At 41.9% G+C, this 19,141-nt stretch overlaps 2 protein-coding genes across 4 annotated transcripts; both read left to right on the top strand.

Annotated features, from left to right (window-relative positions):
• Positions 1-711: 711 nt before the first annotated feature.
• On the top strand, positions 712-5,343 carry LOC124020878 (vesicular glutamate transporter 1-like). Its single transcript, XM_046336179.1, has 3 exons — positions 712-764; positions 2,734-2,803; positions 3,952-5,343. The coding sequence occupies exons 1-3, from the start codon at positions 723-725 to the stop codon at positions 4,209-4,211; spliced, it is 372 nt and encodes a 123-aa protein (XP_046192135.1). The 5' UTR covers positions 712-722; the 3' UTR covers positions 4,212-5,343.
• Positions 5,344-8,632: 3,289 nt separating this feature from the next.
• LOC124020877 (GTPase HRas-like) lies at positions 8,633-18,110 on the top strand. 3 transcript variants are annotated; one of them, XM_046336176.1, is made up of 6 exons: positions 8,633-8,933; positions 9,658-9,840; positions 10,488-10,600; positions 11,821-11,999; positions 14,859-15,018; positions 15,871-18,110. In XM_046336176.1, exons 3-6 carry the CDS (start codon positions 10,490-10,492, stop codon positions 15,982-15,984), a joined length of 564 nt encoding a protein of 187 aa, XP_046192132.1. In that variant the 5' UTR covers positions 8,633-8,933; positions 9,658-9,840; positions 10,488-10,489; the 3' UTR covers positions 15,985-18,110. The 3 variants fall into 3 exon arrangements, with proteins under 3 accessions (XP_046192132.1, XP_046192133.1, XP_046192131.1); XM_046336177.1 differs by having other exon boundaries at positions 9,658-9,826; XM_046336175.1 differs by lacking the exon at positions 9,658-9,840.
• The last annotated feature ends 1,031 nt before the right edge of the window (positions 18,111-19,141 follow it).

Raw genomic sequence — 19,141 nt, forward strand, 5'->3', positions numbered from 1 at the left:
ATGGTAATGTTGTGGTTAGGGTTAAGGTAAGGTTGTGGTTATGGTTATGGTAATGTTGTGGTTAGGGTTAAGGTAAGGTTGTGGTTATGGTTATGGTAATGTTGTGGTTAGGGTTGGGATAAGGTTGTGTTTAGGGTTGGGATAAGGTTGTGGTTAGGGTTAGGATACGTTTGTGGGTAAGGTAATGTTGTAGTTAGGGTTTGGGTAAGGTTTTGGTTAGATTAGATTAGGCAGCCTACTGGTGATAAGGAAAGCCTCATACTTCAGTTGTTTGTAGCAGGGTCAGATGGTGACCCAGATGGTGAGTCTCTCCAGACAGACTCAGATGGTGAGTCTCTCCAGACAGACTCAGATGGTGAGTCTCTCCAGACAGACTCAGATGGTGAGTCTCTCCAGACAGACTCAGATGGTGAGTCTCTCCAGACAGACTCAGATGGTGAGTCTCTCCAGACAGACTCAGATGGTGAGTCTCTCCAGACAGACTCAGATGGTGAGTCTCTCCAGACAGACTCAGATGGTGAGTCTCTCCAGACAGACTGCTAAGATAGAGGGAGATTTGGTTCCGGGTTCCAAACCAAAATATTTCTCTGCTTTTCTCCTGTCCCCCATCCCTCCCTCCCTCTCTTTCAGGTTTCAACGTGAATCACTTGGATATTGCCCCCGCTATGCCAGCATTTTGATGGGCATTTCCAACAGTCAGGAAGATGGGCACCTTGTCGGGAATGGTGTGCCCTCTTATAGTGGGCGCCATGACCAAACACAAGGTACCAAGACACACAGAGCTCTGTTCAATCAAACTGGCATTACATTTAACCAGTTACATGGAGGGGAATGACCAAGACACACAGAGCTCTGTTCAATCAAACTGGCATTACATTTAGCCAGTTACATGGAGGGGAATTACCAAGACACACAGAGCTCTGTTCAATCAAACTGGCATTACATTTAGCCAGTTACATGGAGGGGAATTACCAAGACACACAGAGCTCTGTTCAATCAAACTGGCATTACATTTAGCCAGTTACATGGAGGGGAATGACCAAGACACACAGAGCTCTGTTCAATCAAACTGGCATTACATTTAACCAGTTACATGGAGGGGAATGACCAAGACACACAGAGCTCTGTTCAATCAAACTGGCATTACATTTAGCCAGTTACATGGAGGGGATTCTTAATGACCAAGACACACAGAGCTCTGTTCAATCAAACTGGCATTACATTTAACCAGTTACATGGAGGGGAATGACCAAGACACACAGAGCTCTGTTCAATCAAACTGGCATTACATTTAACCAGTTACATGGAGGGGAATGATTAAGATAATGCTGTGGTTAAGATACACAGAGCTCTGTTCAATCAAACTGGCATTACATTTAACCAGTTACATGGAGGGGAATTACCAAGACACACAGAGCTCTGTTCAATCAAACTGGCATTACATTTAACCAGTTACATGGAGGGGAATTACCAAGACACACAGAGCTCTGTTCAATCAAACTGGCATTACATTTAACCAGTTACATGGAGGGGAATTACCAAGACTGTCACAGAGCTCTGTTCAATCAAACTGGCATTACATTTAACCAGTTACATGGAGAATTACCAAGACACACAGAGCTTGTTCAATCAAACTGGCAGACATTTAACCAGTTACATGGAGGGGAATTACCAAGACACACAGAGCTCTGTTCAATCAAACTGGCATTCATTTAACCAGTTACATGAATCATTACCAAGACACCAGAGATGGTTCAATCAAACTGGCATTACATTTAGCCAGTTACATGGGCTCTGGGAAAACACAAGGTACCAAGACACACAGAGCTCTGTTCAATCAAACTGGCATTACATTTAACCAGTTACATGGAGGGGAATTACCAAGACACACAGAGACCTCTGTTCAATCAAACTGGCATTACATTTAGCCAGTTACATGGAGGGGAATGACCAAGACACACAGAGCTCTGTTCAATCAAACTGGCATTACATTTAACCAGTTACATGGAGGGGAATGACCAAGACACACAGAGCTCTGTTCAATCAAACTGGCATTACATTTAACCAGTTACATGGAGGGGAATGACCAAGACACACAGAGCTCTGTTCAATCAAACTGGCATTACATTTAACCAGTTACATGGAGGGGAATTACCAAGACACACAGAGCTCTGTTCAATCAAACTGGCATTACATTTAGCCAGTTACATGGAGGGGAATTACCAAGACACACAGAGCTCTGTTCAATCAAACTGGCATTACATTTAACCAGTTACATGGAGGGGAATTACCAAGACACACAGAGCTCTGTTCAATCAAACTGGCATTACATTTAACCAGTTACATGGAGGGGAATTACCAAGACACACAGAGCTCTGTTCAATCAAACTGGCATTACATTTAGCCAGTTACATGTAGGAGCAGTTTCCCAGACACAGATTAAGCCTAGTCCTGGACTAACATGTAGGCAGGTCCCAGATCTGTCTGTGCTTTATCTACTTCATTGTCAAGACAATTCCATGAGTTGTCGGCAAGACAGCAGAAAAAGACTGAAATGATCTTTCAATGGACATGATTTAGTGAGAATGGTTTTTACTCCAGGACAAGGCATTAGGTCTAATCATAAACCGCTTGTAAACTATTCAACTGTCCAGAATTTGTCAACATGATGGTTCTAACATGTTTATATTTCCATAATTCCCGATCTTAAAACCTCTTCTCTCTCTCTCTCAGTCGCGTGAAGATTGGCAGGGTGTCTTCCTCATCGCTTCAGTTGTTCACTATGGTGGAGTGATTTTCTATGGTATGTGTTTATGTGTTGGTTCCTGGGTGAAGCTCCAGTCAGTCCTTCAATGAACCTATAGTTCAGGTAGTCTTTGTGAATTGTATGCAAATGGTTAATTTCATCAACAAACCACGTGTGAGGGGTTTCTAAATCACATGACTCCTATGTGAATCGCAAATAAATGATGTGTAAAATACTGGGAATCCAGTGCCAACTTTAGCGTGAACCACAAATGAATCGACTGTGGCTCATGTAAATCACCAATATACAAATGAATCGACTGTGGCTCATGTAAATCACCAATATACAAATGAATCGACTGTGGCTCATGTAAATCACCAATATACAAATGAATCGACTGTGGCTCATGTAAATCACCAATATACAAATGAATCGACTGTGGCTCATGTAAATCACCAATATACAAATGAATCGACTGTGGCTCATGTAAATCACCAATATACAAATGAATCGACTGTGGCTCATGTAAATCACCAATATACAAATGAATCGACTGTGGCTCATGTAAATCACCAATATACAAATGAATCGACTGTGGCTCATGTAAATCACCAATATACAAATGAATCGACTGTGGCTCATGTAAATCACCAATATACAAATGAATCGACTGTGGCTCATGTAAATCACCAATATACAAATGAATCGACTGTGGCTCATGTAAATCACCAATATACAAATGAATCGACTGTGGCTCATGTAAATCACCAATATACAAATGAATCGACTGTGGCTCATGTAAATCACCAATATACAAATGAATGCAACTTGAGTTCTGCACCAAATACAAATGAATGCATTTGAATCCAAGATGAATGACTGATGTAAATCCTTCACCAAATCAATCATGTGTGAAACCCTAAAGGAAATTCAGACTGAATTCAATTAAAAATCATGTTTGAAACCAATTGCGTGAATTCAATCACAATTGAGAATGTGATTACTCATTTGAATTCACGTTGCCACATAAAGTATTAATCACATCGTAGCAAAAGGTTTTGCTACGCTTTCTAATTGGACAAGCTCAGTTTGTCCCTTTCTGTTTCCATCAGTTTTCTTCTAATTGGTGTCTTATGAATAGACCGAGGTGTGAATCTAATGTGACCCAAACCTGATTCTGAATGATCCTCCTGGCTCTTTCCCAGGAATCTTTGCGTCAGGGGAGAAGCAGCCGTGGGCGGACCAGGAGGACACCAGCGATGAGAAGTGTGGCATCATCGACGAGGACGAACTGGCCAATGAGACGGAAGAGATGTACCGCACTGGCGGAGGGGGGCAGTATGGAGCCATGAGCCAGCCAACAGCGGGCCCCAACGGAGGAGGGGGTGCTGGAGGGGGGGCAGGGTGGGTCCAGGACTGGGAGAAGACGGAGGAATATGTTCAACCTCCGGGATACAACCAGTAACTCTACGGAGGGAGAGAGAGAGGGAGCTCACATAATGCCCTATTCAGACTTGAGATAAGTTGACTAAACATGGACCTTAGTCTAAAAAGGCTGACTTAAGTCCATGTTAAGTATACTGTACCTTTCTCAAGTCTGAAGAGAGGGGAGATAGGGAAGAGAGGGGGGATAGGGAAGAGAGGGAAGAGAGAGAGAGGTGAAATAAGAAAGGGCAGATGTTTTGGCAAATGACATGTAGTGGGGGAAGATAGAGTGTTAGCAAATTGTCATAGGTGTGTTTTTGTATATAGGTACATTTACACATGTGGGACATTATATGAATTGTATGCATTTGTATAAGTGTGTGTGTGTGTGTGTGTGTGTGTGTGTGTGTGTGTGTGTGTGTGTGTGTGTGTGTGTGTGTGTGTGTGTGTGTGTGTGTGTGTGTGTGTGTGTGTGTGTGTGTGTGTGTGTGTGTGTGTGTGTGTGTGTGTGTGTGTGTGTGTGTGTGTGTGTGTGCATGAACATTTTGCCTGTTGAACCTGAAACTCTTATTGGGTCACTGTTGCTCACTCATCAGTTGAGTTTAATTTACATGTCATTTACTTTCAAACAAATAATTCTCCATGAGCTGTCTGTCGGTTTTGTGAGTGTCTCTGGAAATTAAAAAATGTAAGTGTCTCATTTTTGAAAAGCTTGTTGTTGATAAGCATGGGTGGTATGGATGACTGCGACTCAGCCCAATGCTTATTTTCAGTTGCTACTGGCCTATGTTGCACACAGCAGTCCAATGTTTCGAGCATCGGCAAAGTGGGCATTATATCCATGAGAAAGGGCCATGAGTTACTCCACTGAATCCTGTCAGAGACCAGTTAAATGGTGCTCCAGAATTCAGACATTATTGTCATATTACCCTCTCAGTATTTTAGGCATTTTGCCAAAATCACTGAATGCACTTATATGTAGAAGTCAATATTTACTGTATGTAGGCTACTGTTCCTTTCTATATACGTTTCTATGTATTAGACAGTACTCTCCCGAAGTGTGTGTGTGTGTGTGTGTGTGTGTGTGTGTGTGTGTGTGTGTGTGTGTGTGTGTGTGTGTGTGTGTGTGTGTGTGTGTGTGTGTGTGTGTGTGTGTGTGTGTGTGTGTGTGTGTGTGTGTGTTTAACTATACTAACTAGTAAACAAACAAAAATTTGACCAACTGGGGACATTTTGTTGATCCCCATAAGATCAAATACTGTTTCTAGGAGGTTTAGGGGTAAGATTAGAGTTAGAGTTTGTGTTAGGGTTAAACTTAGGGTTAAGGTTAGGGAAAATAGGATTTTGAAGGGGACTGAACTGTATGTCCTCACAAGGATAGCTGCACGTGTGTGTGTGCGTGCGTGCGTGCGTGCGTGCGAGCGAGCGTGCGAGCGTTCGTGAGTGTGTGTGTGTGTGTGTCTGTCTGTCTGTGTCGGGTGCAGGTGCTGGAACATTGTGCGGTGAGCATGCTGTAATGATGGTTTCATGGGTGCAGTGAGTGCACCACACAACGTGTCCATGTGTCCACGTGTGACAAGAGAAGTAATGATGACTTAGGATGTTAATGTGTGAACACACACTGCTTTATTATTTCAGTTGATGAAACTTGTCGGCCTGTTAGTGAATGACTGACTGTTAGTGAATGACTGACTGTTAGTGAATGACTGACTGTTGGTGAATGACTGACTGTTAGTGAATGACTGACTGTTGGTGAATGACTGACTGTTAGTGAATGACTGACTGTTAGTGAATGACTGACTGTTAGTGAATGACTGACTGTTAGTGAATGACTGACTGTTGGTGAATGACTGACTGTTGGTGAATGACTGACTGTTAGTGAATGACTGACTGTTAGTGAATGACTGACTGTTAGTGAATGACTGACTGTTAGTGAATGACTGACTGTTAGTGAATGACTGACTGTTAGTGAATGACTGACTGTTAGTGAATGACTGACTGTTAGTGAATGACTGACTGTTAGTGAATGACTGACTGTTGGTGAATGACTGACTGTTGGTGATGACTGACTGTTGGTGAATGACTGACTGTTAGTGAATGACTGACTGTTAGTGAATGACTGACTGTTAGTGAATGACTGACTGTTAGTGAATGACTGACTGTTGGTGAATGACTGACTGTTAGTGAATGACTGACTGTTAGTGAATGACTGACTGTTGGTGAATGACTGACTGTTAGTGAATGACTGACTGTTAGTGAATGACTGACTGTTGGTGAATTGTGTGTTACCCTTTTGTGCAGTGATGGAAAACATGTGCGGTTGCCATTGCACCACGGCGTGCAATGTGTGTCTAGTACTGGTCTTTAGCAATATGAATTGTATCTTCAGGTGTGTGTGTTCTGTCATACTATACAGTGTATGTGTGCGAGGCTAAGGGGGACTGTATGCTTCACGTGTCCTGAACAGAACATTTGAGCAACCAATCCTGGACTTGTTACTACAGTTGTGTTGTTGTTGTTTTTCTGTTGATTTCTTTTGTCTCTTGGATTCTGACTTTCCTGTTTCCATGTTCTCCTCCGTCTTGTTGAAACGTACCTGTGGGGAAACAACATGTAAAAACACATACAGACATATACATACGAAAACACATACAGACATATAAACAAAAACACATACAGACATATACATACAAAAACACATACAGACATATACATACAAAAACACATACAGACATATACATACGAAAACACATACAGACATATACATACGAAAACACACAACAAATATGACATGTATGAAATATGTATATGTGTAAAATAAAAGGTGTATATAAAATGGTGTCATCGTTATTAGTCATATAGCATATATACATGTATATAAAATGGTCTCATCGTTATTAGTCATATAGCATATATACATGTATATAAAATGGTGTCATCGTTATTAGTCATATAGCATATATACATGTATATAAAATGGTGTCATTGTTATTAGTCATATAGCATATATACATGTATATAAAATGGTCTCATCGTTATTAGTTATATAGCATATATACATGTATATAAAATGGTCTCATCGTTATTAGTTATATAGCATATATACATATATATAAAATGGTCTCATCGTTATTAGTCACTTTCTAAGTTTACAATAGCATATTGGTTACAGTAGTCATATAGCACTGGTACATTTTAGTAAATACAGCGATTGGTATTGTAAGAGCACGAGGAATTTGTAACTTTTTACGTAATATTCACATTCATATTCCCAATGTTCCCTCTCTCTCTCTCTCCATCTCTCTCTCTCTCTCCCTCTCTGCCTCTCTCTCTCTCTCTCTCTCTCTCCCTCCCTCTCTCTCTCTCTCTCTCTCTCTCTCTCTCTCTCTCTCTCTCTCTCTCTCTCTCTCTCTCTCTCTCTCTCTCTCCATGACAGATGGATGCTGGATTATCTCTGTGATTTTAGGCAAAGATTAGTGAGAAGAGCAGATGCACTCAGTAGGAGAGAGAGAGAGAAAAATGGGGCAGGATGCAGGGGATTGGCTATAGCCTAGGTTATGGCAGGGAGGTGAGGGGGAGAGACTGGTGTGTGTGTGTGTGTGTGTGTGTGTGTGTGTGTGTGTGTGTGTGTGTGTGTGCGTGTGTGCGTGCGTGCGTGCGTGCGTGCGTGCGTGTGTGTGTGCGTGCGTGCGTGCGTGTGTGTGTGTGTGTGTGTGTGTGTGTGTGTGTGTCTTCCCTAAATCCTTAGTGAGCTGTAACACAGTTTGATCCATCACTGTCAGGGTTCCACTACTGACCTTTACAGCACCAATCCTCTCTTTAACTAATGCAGTTCGATACTTACAGCAAACCCAATAGAGATTAAGGTATTCCATTAAGTTTTAAGTTTTATTTCCCAATATTATCCTCAACCAATTTGTCAGTTTGAATATCGTTTTTTAAGGAAACCCCATAAAATTGGGCCATCAACCTTGTGCTTGAAACGTCTCAATCGCGTGCAATGAACAAAGCCATCTTGACTGTGAGTCTGTTTTTCACAGACATCTAAATATTGTATATTTTGGTCGGGAGCGGTTAGCTCTTTTTACAGCCTTTCGGTTGGTTAGCCGCTAGTACAGTGATTCCATCTAGTGGTCAAATTATCTCCGCACACTCAACAACCCAAATAATCGCGCCAATCAGACTCGAGTGCGCTCTTTCCAAACCTCACTGCAGCAATGTCTTTGATTGGTTAATCTTCGTACAAAGGCGGGACTATATCAAGGCGTTGAGAGCATGCGATTGATTTTTTTCGGACACGACCAATGAGGCTTTCAGTCGGTTTCTGATTGGTCAGTTTCTGATTTTGAAGGCGTGTATAACCGGAAGTAGAACGAAAGCCCCATTCTGGTTAGGTTACTCTACTGTCTGTCTACTTCACCACAATGGTATTGGCTGTTAAATCAATACCATTGATTGCGTTTGCCGTGAAAACCTTACCCCTTTTCAACCACAATGGAGTCTAGAGAGATTTACTCCCCTACTACTAATTCTTACCTATAAATTAATTCGGGTTATATTCAGCCTATATTTCCCGTTCATTGCCAACAGTAATTTGACATATTTGTGGCTCAATTGCTGCAAAGATTGCAGTTTCTAAAATCATATATTTGTTCTTAGCTGGCTTCAATCAGGAAATTGTTTCAGGCTATGTAGCACTAATCTCATTTTGTCATTCAAACGCTGCATTTTTGTTTGGTGAAAAACGACCAACCAAATTAAGGTAAGCGCTCTGATTTTTGTCATTTTCCTCATGCAATAGGCCTACATTATTATCGCAGAAATGCAGTGATTGTATTCTGCCTAGTGTGTCATCTACCGCAGTCTGTTAGTTATGCTATGCTAGCTAACGTTAGCTCCCATACAAATCTGGGTCAAATTAGAGCCGGCCTCTTTGCTAATAGATACCAGCATGTTTTTGTAATGACCGCGAATAAAGATTGATATCCTGCAATGATCAGACAATTCTCCGGGACGTGGGCTATTCCAAATCACTGAAAAAAGCATATTATGTGAACTTGTTGTTGGCTGTACTGTAGACACCACAGGTTTCCTCGTGCATTTGTCTTACTAATGCATTGTTTTCAATTGAAATAGTATACAGAGCGTTTTCCTTTGGGGGCTGCTCTTCACTCAAAAGGGTCCCCAAGTGTATAGAAATATTGTCTAGAATGTACCTAATTGGACAGAAAGACGAACACCTCATCACACTTGAACAGAAAGTATATAATTTGCCTAAAATATAGGACTCGTTTGTTTCAGAAATGAGTTAATGTATAATATTGTTATGAATTCGGGGACTAGCCCTGACTGGGACACAAACTTTGATCTAGAGACTGTCAAGTCAACACCTTAACCATTATGCCAAGAGGTCAGAATGTCTTGTTAAGGTCCCTACATTACCCCCTTCCTTCAGGAGAGTGTGACCCACGCTTCTCTATAACAAGTTCCTCAGGTGTACACCCCTCTCAGATGGCCTCAAGGATGCCATCCCACATCTGACACCAGTGTAGCCAATTTCGAGGGGGTAGCACCGACCAGGACTCGAATCTGGGTCCAGCTACTGTAAAGACCAACACATGAATCATTACGGGAGGAGGTCCAAGTCTCTTTGAGGTCATTGGGTTAAGGTCTCTACAATGAACCATACTGTCAGGTGTAAATCTGACATGCACACACACAATTACACACACAGACATTTCAGAACTTATTTACAAGTAAGAAAACAACTAGTACTTAAATCAACCAATTTAATAATTGTTCATGGATTCAGCATTTAAAGCTACAATATGTAACTTTTTGGGTGACCCAACAATATATATAGAAATGGGAGTTATAGGTCTGTCATTCTCATTTAGTCTAAGTGGTAGATCTGATCCATGTGTGCTATTAAAGATGCAATATGCAGGAATCGCTCCGCCATTTTGTGGTTGGTAAAATTCTAAATAGCCTAATTTCAGTTAATGTGACAAAACAAGCCGTCATTGTGTAGAGAACCATTGTACCATCTAAACCGCTGTGAAATAGATTTTCCATAAACAAAAATATTGTATTTTCTATTACAAAAAATATTGTATTTTCAGTTGTTTTGAAGCTGGTGTAAGAAACCGAAAGAAGCAGAAACAAAACATAACATAAGAACGGGAAGCATAGTAATAGCTTACATAGAACAGATCTACCACGTAGACTTGCTTTCAATGAGAAGGACAGATCTATAACACACAATTCTATGTGCTTTAATGGAAACACGTGTTTCTCTTTCTCCCGCTCTCTCTAGGCATGACTGAGTATAAGCTTGTTGTGGTGGGTGCTGGAGGTGTTGGGAAGAGTGCCTTAACTATCCAGCTCATCCAGAATCACTTTGTGGATGAATATGACCCCACCATCGAGGTGAGTTGCAGGTGTTTGTCTCTGTGTGACTCTTATTAAAGGGCCACTCCACCACTTTTCCCTTATATCTCCAGCACCAAACCAGTGTCTGCATATATGAAAATGGCACGTTGTTTTGATCTGTAGTTAAAAAGTATAAGAAGGGTTCCTCTAAAATGCTTCTGTGACATCACAGGGTAGGATTAAAAGTAAGAGAAACTGTGATTTTCAAAAACTGCAACAAGTTTCTAGCCAAAGGGATGCTATTTTTTGCTCCCCCCATCAACGCGAATGGCAGTGTTGGAAAATCATTTTTTGTTTTTCTTTACTTGATGTCATTTTTTAAAAAATTAAAAAATGTAGAAATGAGCCGTTTTCACATATATAGACACTGGTTTGGTGATGGAAATAATGAATAGGAGGTTAGAAAGTTGTGGCGTTGCCATTTAATAGTAAGTTAATTCAATTGAAATTGTCTGCTTCAAACGTAGCAACCCACTATATGGAGTCTATGTAGATTCTATAATATCTATCCACAGTCTCCTGATCATTAGGATAAGTGTTGCCGCTAGCTAAACGGTTAGAACGATTTACAGAGTGGTTCTGTAAACTGAGGGTGGCAAAGGGGAGGGATTATTACTTTCCAAACATTGTTACCATCATGCTTTCCAATCCATTCAGATTCACACCAGTACCTATGGGTAGGTGGTAGGAGTCTATTAGAAATTTGATTTGATTTGTCTCTGGATAATGTTCATTTGGGCAGCGGTTCCCAAATCCAGTCCTCGAGTACCCCAACAGTACACATTTTTATTGTAGCCCCGGAGAAGCACACCTGATTCTAACTAGTCATCAGGCCCTCAATGAGTTGAATCAGGTCTGTTTGTCCGGGGCTACAAAAATGTGTTCTGCTGTGTGTTTCTCCAGGACAGGAGTTGGGACCCACTGCATTAGAGCAACAGAAAAATACACCGTTTTGCAATGGAAAACAAAAATAAAAATTTTCTCATTGGACAAGTCCAGGTAGTCCCTTCCTGTTTCTGCTTGTTTCCTTCCATTTGGTGCCTAATGAACACACCCCTATTTTAGGACTTGTACTAGGTTGAATATACCCAGGTTAGCAAAACTTAATAATTCCATGTGGAAGCTTCTGAAAATAAACAGATTCCCAGCGGTGTCTCATTTATGCTAAGAGTTCTAGGATATTAGAATCCTGTACTTAAGCTTTATGTTCAATCTAGGACTCGTACAGGAAGCAGGTGGTGATTGACGGAGAGACGTGTCTGCTGGACATCCTGGACACAGCAGGTCAGGAGGAGTACAGCGCCATGAGGGACCAGTACATGAGGACAGGGGAAGGCTTCCTTTGTGTGTTCGCCATCAACAACATCAAGTCCTTTGAGGACGTTCACCTGTACAGGTACTGACTGTCTGTCACTGTGACAGACTGCTGTCCGACACCTGGAGTGTATTCATTATTCGCAGACCGTAGTGGAACGTTTGGCCTGTTTGTGAAAAGTTTTGCAACGGAAACCGTTTACACTAGGAAGCAAACAGAAGGAAACTGGGAGGGACCTACTTGAATTTGTCCAATATAAACTCTAGTTTCCATTGTAAAATGGTTTCCGTTTGGAGTAAACTATTTCTGTTGCAAAATGTTCCGCAACAGACCAAAGGTTTTGCTACGGTCCGCGACTACTGAATACAACGCTTTGGAGTCATTATCATGTTCCGTTAGAATGCATTCTTTTCCCTGTTGTCAGACTCCGTTAGGCATCACGCCCCAATTAAGGCCCAACTCTAAATGTGGAACAACAGCTAAACGGCGTTGCCACTACTTGGTTTGCTTTAACTTGTTGACGCTACCCATCCCGGTAGCGGGATAATTGTCATCAGCAACCGCTGAATAGCATAGCGCCACAGTCAAATAATATTACTAAAAAAATATTCATATTCATGAAATCACAATTTCAATATAGGAAAACACAGTTTAGCCTTTTGTTAATCCACCTGTCGTCTCATATTTTGAAATGATGCTTTACAGCGAAAGCAATCCAAGCGTTTGTGTAAGTTTGTCCATAACATTATGTACACTAAGCATTAAGTAGCTAGGTCGCGAAAATCAGAAAAGCAATCAAATGAATCATTTACCTTTGATCTTCAGATGTTTTCACACGAGACTCCCAGTTACACAACAAATGTTCCTTTTGTTCCATAAAGATTATTTTTATACCCAAAATACAGGAAAGTGCGGTCACGACAACGCAGATGTATATTCCAAATAATATCCATAATGTCCACAGAAACATGTCAAATGTTTTTTATAATCAATCCTCATGTTGTTTTAAAAATATATGTGTGTAGGTTTTTCAATAACAGCGGGAGGAACAATGGCGGCTTTACTCAGTTGCTCAAAACTCACTCAGAGCCCCCACCTATCCACTTACGCAATGTGATCCTTCACGCTCATCTTTCAAAATAAAAGCCTGAAACTGTCTAAAGACTGACACCTTAGGGAAGCCGTAGAAAAGGGAATATGGTTGATATCCCTTTAAATGGAGGATAGGCATGCATAGGAACAGAGGATAGGCATGCATAGGAATGGAGAGGTTTCAAAATAAGAGGCACTTCCTGATTGGATTTTCCTCAGGCTTTCGCCTGCAATATCAGTTCTGTTGTACTCAGACAATATTTTTACAGTTTTGGAAACTTTAGTATTTTCTATCCTAATCTTATTCTAGGTTCTGGGGCTGAGAAATAGGCAGTTTCAAATGGGTACGTTTTTTTGCCAAAAACTAAAATACTGCCCCCTACATACAAGGTTAAAGCTGAGGGATGGGACTGGATATCTGTAGCCACTTAAATGTATAGATGGCTCTATGAATGCAAGGACCGACGGTCCATGAAGTCAACGTGATCATTTGAACCATGTGAGTTCCCGTCCGGCCGGGCGGACATGGAGGAACTGCGTTGCCACTGACAATGGAGACGAGGCTTTGGAGTTGGAAGGGTGGTGGGCTTGATTACCAACAACGACCAGACTGCCTACAGGGAGGAGGGGAGGGCCCTCGGAGTGTCAGGAAAATAACCTCACACTCAACGTCAACTAAACTAAGGAGATGATTGTGGACTTCAGGAAACAGCAGAGGGAACACCCCCCTATCCACATCGATGGAACAGTAGTGGAGAGGGTAGTAAGTTTTAAGTTCCTCGGCGTACACATCACAGACAACTGAATTGGTCCACTCACACAGACAGCATCGTGAAGAAGGCGCAGCAGCGCCTCTTCAACCTCTGGAGGCTGAAGAAATTCGGCTTGTCACCAAAAGCACTCACAAACTTCTACAGATGCACAATCGAGAGCATCCTGGCGGGCTGTATCACCGCCTGGTACGGCAACTGCTCCGCCCACAACCGTAAGGCTCTCCAGAGGGTAGTGAGGTCTGCACAACTCATCACTGGGGGCAAACTACCTGCCCTCCAGGACACCTACACCACCCGATGTTACAGGAAGGCCATAAAGATCATCAAGGACATCAACCACCCGAGCCACTGCCTGTTCACCCCGCTATCATCCAGAAGGCGAGGTCAGTACAGGTGCATCAAAGCAGGGACCGAGAGACGGAAGGCCATCTCAAGGCCATCAGACTGTTAAACAGCCACCACGAACACTGAGTGGCTGCTGCCAACACACTGTCATTGACACTGACTCAACTCCAGCCACTTTAATAATGGGAATTGATGGGAAATGATGTAAATATATCACTAGCCACTTTAAACAATGCTACCTAATATAATGTTACATACCCTACATTATTCATCTCATATGCATACGTATATACTGTACTCTATATCATCTACTGCATCCTTATGTAATACATGTATCACTAGCCACTTTAACTATGCCACTTTGTTTACATACTCATCTCATATGTATATACTGTACTCAATACCATCTACTGTATCTTGCCTATGCTGCTCTGTACCATCACTCATTCATATATCTTTATGTACATATTCTTTATCCCCTTACACTGTGTATAAGACAGTAGTTTTGGAATTGTTAGTTTTACTTGTTGGTTATTCCTGCATTGTCGGAACTAGAAGCACAAGCATTTCACTACACTCACATTAACATCTGCTAACCATGTGTATGTGACAAATGCAATGTGATTTGATTTATATTTATGTTTTTTGTCATGTCCATTTGTTTGGCACATGACTCTACCTCTTGGTCCTATTCTTCCTTTCCACTTCTCACTCCTTTTTTTGTCCTCAGAGAACAGATCAACAGGGTGAAGGACAGTGACAGTGTGCCTATGGTGCTGGTGGGGAACAAGAGTGACCTGGGGAGTCGGAGCGTGGAGAGCAGGCAGGCTCAGGAGCTGGCCCGCGGCTATGGTGTGCCCTTCGTGGAGACCTCTGCCAAAACCAGACAGGTGGGTTTTCCAGCCAGGGGAGTGACACGGGGGAACAGTTGGAATGGACCAGCTACACTGGAAGCAGAACTTTTAGCAGCACGTGATCCACTTCATCATGTGTTCACAGGCGGGAATGTTGAAATAGAACCAGACGCTGAGCAGCGCCTCGCTCTCCTACTTCTCACACTCTGCAGAGATGATGCATCCATTGTAGCAGGCCTGTTAGGCCTCAAACTGGACAAATCTAAACAAACTTTATTTGTCACATGTGCCGAATACAAGTGTAGACCTTACCGTGAAATGCTTACTTTACAAGCCTTTAACCAACAGTCCAGTTCAAGAAAAGTTAAGAAAATATTTACCAAATAAACTCAAGTTTAAAAAATGTAAACAAAGTAACACTATAACATAACAATAACGAGGCTATATAAAGGGGGTACCGAGTCAGTGTGCGGGTGTACAGGTTAGAGGTCATTTGTACATGTAGGTAGTCCTGTGGCCATTTGATTAATTGTTCAGCAGTTTTATGGCTTGGGGGTAGAAGCTGTTAAGGAGTGTTTTGGTCCTAAACAGGGAGGGTCAGAGGAGATGTGTTGTCCTGACAGACTCCTGTGTCTTAACTGTTGTGTGTATCATTTCAACTCAACAGACTCACTAAAGGTATTCTGGGTAACATAACACATTTATACACAGCCGTCACGTCACTATTTGAGGACACAAATGGGATAACTTTGATGTTGGATACATTCAGGTCTCACTCTTCTATTCTACTGGTTTGCTCTGTTTTTGAGTCTACTGAAGGCGACCAAGCTGCATTCCATCACGCTTCATTGGAGTGTAAAGTTTCTCCTTTTTGCGTCTTTGTTTCAGGGCGTGGAGGAGGCGTTCTACTCTCTAGTCAGAGAGATCAGGAGGTATAAGGAAACCAACCGCAGCAACAAGAAGAGCAAGAAAAGCACTCAGAGACGTTGCACCATTCTATAACACCACACACACACTGCACATAGCCCATAACCCCCCCACACACTGCAGTCCCTTTACCACATGGGAGACGTTACCTCTTGTATTGACAAGGGATCTGGAATGGTGAACGCATCAAGTTCCACTTTCTGTCATTAGTGTCGTTACCGTAGTAACGGAAACTTCACTTCCTGTTGCTTCTCATTGGCTGCTCCATTAGAATTGTGACTTCAGTTTATCCACGTTGTTTTCTGACAATTGTAACAAGAAACTAGAAGTTGTAGCGTTGAAGAGGGGATTTATAGACTGGGTTTAAAGCTGCCATCTTCGGTTGGTTTAAATATGAACGTCACTTTACTGCCCCTAGTGGTAAATATCTGAGGAGTAATTAATTGGTTAATTAATGGTGTAAGTCTCATAGCTACACATTCCAAATGATCATCTTGTTTATTTTTTCACCCTAAGGGGGAAAAATGGATTTTTGGTCTTTGCCAACGTGTTCTGCATTGCAAGAAGCCAGTGTAGGCTAGCTTTTCTTCCATTCCAAGGTAGTTTTCTCTTCAGTATTTACACAAGTGGCTATCTCTGTTATTGTTTTTTTAAACGATTCAGCAGGGTTGTAATAGAGAAGGTATTTTGGTCCTCACTAGCCTCACTCTCACTTTCTGTATTAAAAATAATCCAATCAGAGTCGAAGGCCACAACTCACTATTGTGTTATTAGGCAGCGTTTACATGGGCAGCTCAATTGGGATTTTTCCCAATTATTGGCAAAAGAGCTGATCTGATTGGTCAAAAGACTGCCTGTGTGAACACTGCCTTATACTGTTGCCATTTCTATAGGATCATGTCCAATTATTTAGGCTAGCTGTTCAGGTCAGTGTCCTAGCTTGAGGTCCATTAAAGTTAAAGTTGTGCACATGAACATGTCTATTGTGACTTCTGATCGCCAGATTCCATTTTGATGTCCGTCGTGTGGTATTATTTCAGATACAAATTCTGGATGTGTTCCAATGTCCATGCTAGCATACTCCTTAGTGCATGCCCAATAGTTTCATGCTAAGTGGCATGGTGGTTTAGTGGTCAAGAATTTGAGCTGAATGATCTCAAAACTCAATCGGCCTTTGCAAATGAGTAATGTGTAATTTGCTAATATCTCTAGCTTTACATTCTTCATAGCTGAAGCCAGGGACTTTTCCCCAAGAGGTTGAAATAGAAGGTATCAGAGAAAACGTGATTCTCTTCTGTGGAGATCGAAACAGCGTTCATTCTATACCATGCATTTCAATCTGCAACATGTTAATTATTTCAGTCCACAGGTATCTGAAGTGTTAGACAAGAGCATCGGGGGACAAAAACAGGTATTTACACACTGAAAGGTGTCAGACCAACACTTTGAGTGAAAACATGCTGTTTTATTGGTTGGAATTATGCTAAATGTGGTCATTGGACACTTTCTAGTCTCATCCCAAATGACTGATGTAATATGTGGGCTGAGGTGAACCCACAATGACCCTGGTGTTGCCAGCAGGATGAGCAGAGGAAGAATCCCCCTAAAGATGCAGTAGTTACTGAGTGTAACCTATAGGTGTCTATGGTAGTGTTACATTGCCCAGGCCGGTGCAACAGTACCAATGTTCTAATGGTGTTGCTCAACTCTCTGGGAGTGTAGTCTCTCATGCCCTCTTCCCCCTGTTGCACATATTTGTTATAGCCCAGCACTAACACACTTGACGCAACTTCTCAAGAGCTTGTTGATCATTGCAGCAGTTGTGTTACTGTAGCGCTGGACTAAAGTAAACAATTGTGCAACTCTTAGGGTCCTCAAACTCAGCTCTGGACCTCGAAGCCGGTTCTACTGCAGTTGTTCATTGTTGCCCTCTAATCAGGGACTGATTTAGACCTGGGACACCAGGTGGGTGCAACTAATTCATGTAGAACAGGAATCCAGCAGGCTCTGGACCTCGTAGGGTAAGAGTTGAGTACCCCCTGCCCTAGGGGGACCTGTGACGGAGTTGAGCAACACTGCTTGAATACATTCCACTTTGAGAGACTAGACAGCATACTGCCAGTTACTGAGTTGTACCACTCCTTCACACACCTGGTCTAGTCACTTTAAGGTTGTTTCATAATTAAAGTGGCTTTTGGCTATTTGGACTTGTGTGTCTTTGTTTTTGGTGGAAACCAATTGAATAGAAAGCCACTTTTGGGCCCTCCTTTCTGTCAATCAGCTAGTATCAGCTACATGTCTGCCTTTACTAGACTATGGGGGTGGTTTTTATATGAATGCTTCTGCTCCATGTTTGAGATTGATTGACACCCTTTACCATGGTGCTTTGAGATGCATTTTAAACTTCAAAACCCTTACGCACCACTGTACTTTATATACCAGGGTTGGCTGGCCTTCTCTAGTCACTCGTAGGCTCAGTCACTGGTATACTTTTATTTACAAAGCCGTTTTGGGTTTACTACCATTTTATTTGGGCATTTTTATTGTTCGGAAATGTAGTGGGTCGTCTCTTTGTTCGCAGGACTTTATCCTGCTAACTGTTCCAAATGTCCGAACTGAATTTGGTAAAAGGGCTTTTATGTCCTCTGCGCAATCGTCTTGGAACGCCTTACAAAAGACTTTTAAACTTGTCCCATTGGTGATTTTAAATCGCTGATGAAGCATTTTGAATGACAGGTCGGGGAATCATTGTTTTTAATTTGCTGTTTTATGATTTTGTTATACTCTTGTGGATTCTTTGGTTTTTACTAGATGACTTGAAGTTTTGCATGTTGTCTGTCTGTAATTGTGTAATGACTTGGTGCTGCCGATCTTGAAAAATATATTTCAAATCTCAATGAGCCCTTCCTGGTTAAATAAAATGTATCAGTAAGCAGGATCAAATGGAGGGAGACCGCCCTCTAGTGGCACAATGGTTCTGCTTCTCTAGAACGTAGTATCTGAGCGGAGCAAGGAGCGAGATTCCCGAAACCTGTAGCGTCTGCCTTCTCGCCCGCTTCAATAACGCTCAAAGTAGCGTCCAGTACATGCTGGGCCCAACATGTATTTGTAGTCTACTTGTGTGCTGCTATAGCCCTTTGCTTTAGCAACTGTCACGGAGTTCACTAAATATTTTCATAAAGAAACTGATCAAACGCACAGGTGCTAAAGAAAGGTGATTTACAAAAATGAG

The sequence above is a fragment of the Oncorhynchus gorbuscha genome, unplaced genomic scaffold (assembly GCF_021184085.1).
Source record: "Oncorhynchus gorbuscha isolate QuinsamMale2020 ecotype Even-year unplaced genomic scaffold, OgorEven_v1.0 Un_scaffold_963, whole genome shotgun sequence".
In the NCBI taxonomy this organism is placed as follows: domain Eukaryota; kingdom Metazoa; phylum Chordata; class Actinopteri; order Salmoniformes; family Salmonidae; genus Oncorhynchus; species Oncorhynchus gorbuscha.

Excerpts from the sequence above, each read along its gene's own strand:
- LOC124020878 (XM_046336179.1), top strand. The coding sequence starts at position 723 with ATGGTGTGCCCTCTTATAGTGGGCGCCATGACCAAACACAAG. Across the intron at positions 765-2,733 it reads GCGCCATGACCAAACACAAG|TCGCGTGAAGATTGGCAGGG; the intron begins GTACCAAGACAC and ends TCTCTCTCTCAG. Across the intron at positions 2,804-3,951 it reads TGGTGGAGTGATTTTCTATG|GAATCTTTGCGTCAGGGGAG; the intron begins GTATGTGTTTAT and ends GCTCTTTCCCAG.
- LOC124020877 (XM_046336176.1), top strand. The coding sequence starts at position 10,490 with ATGACTGAGTATAAGCTTGTTGTGGTGGGTGCTGGAGGTGTTGGGAAG. Across the intron at positions 10,601-11,820 it reads AATATGACCCCACCATCGAG|GACTCGTACAGGAAGCAGGT; the intron begins GTGAGTTGCAGG and ends TGTTCAATCTAG. Across the intron at positions 15,019-15,870 it reads CCTCTGCCAAAACCAGACAG|GGCGTGGAGGAGGCGTTCTA; the intron begins GTGGGTTTTCCA and ends TCTTTGTTTCAG.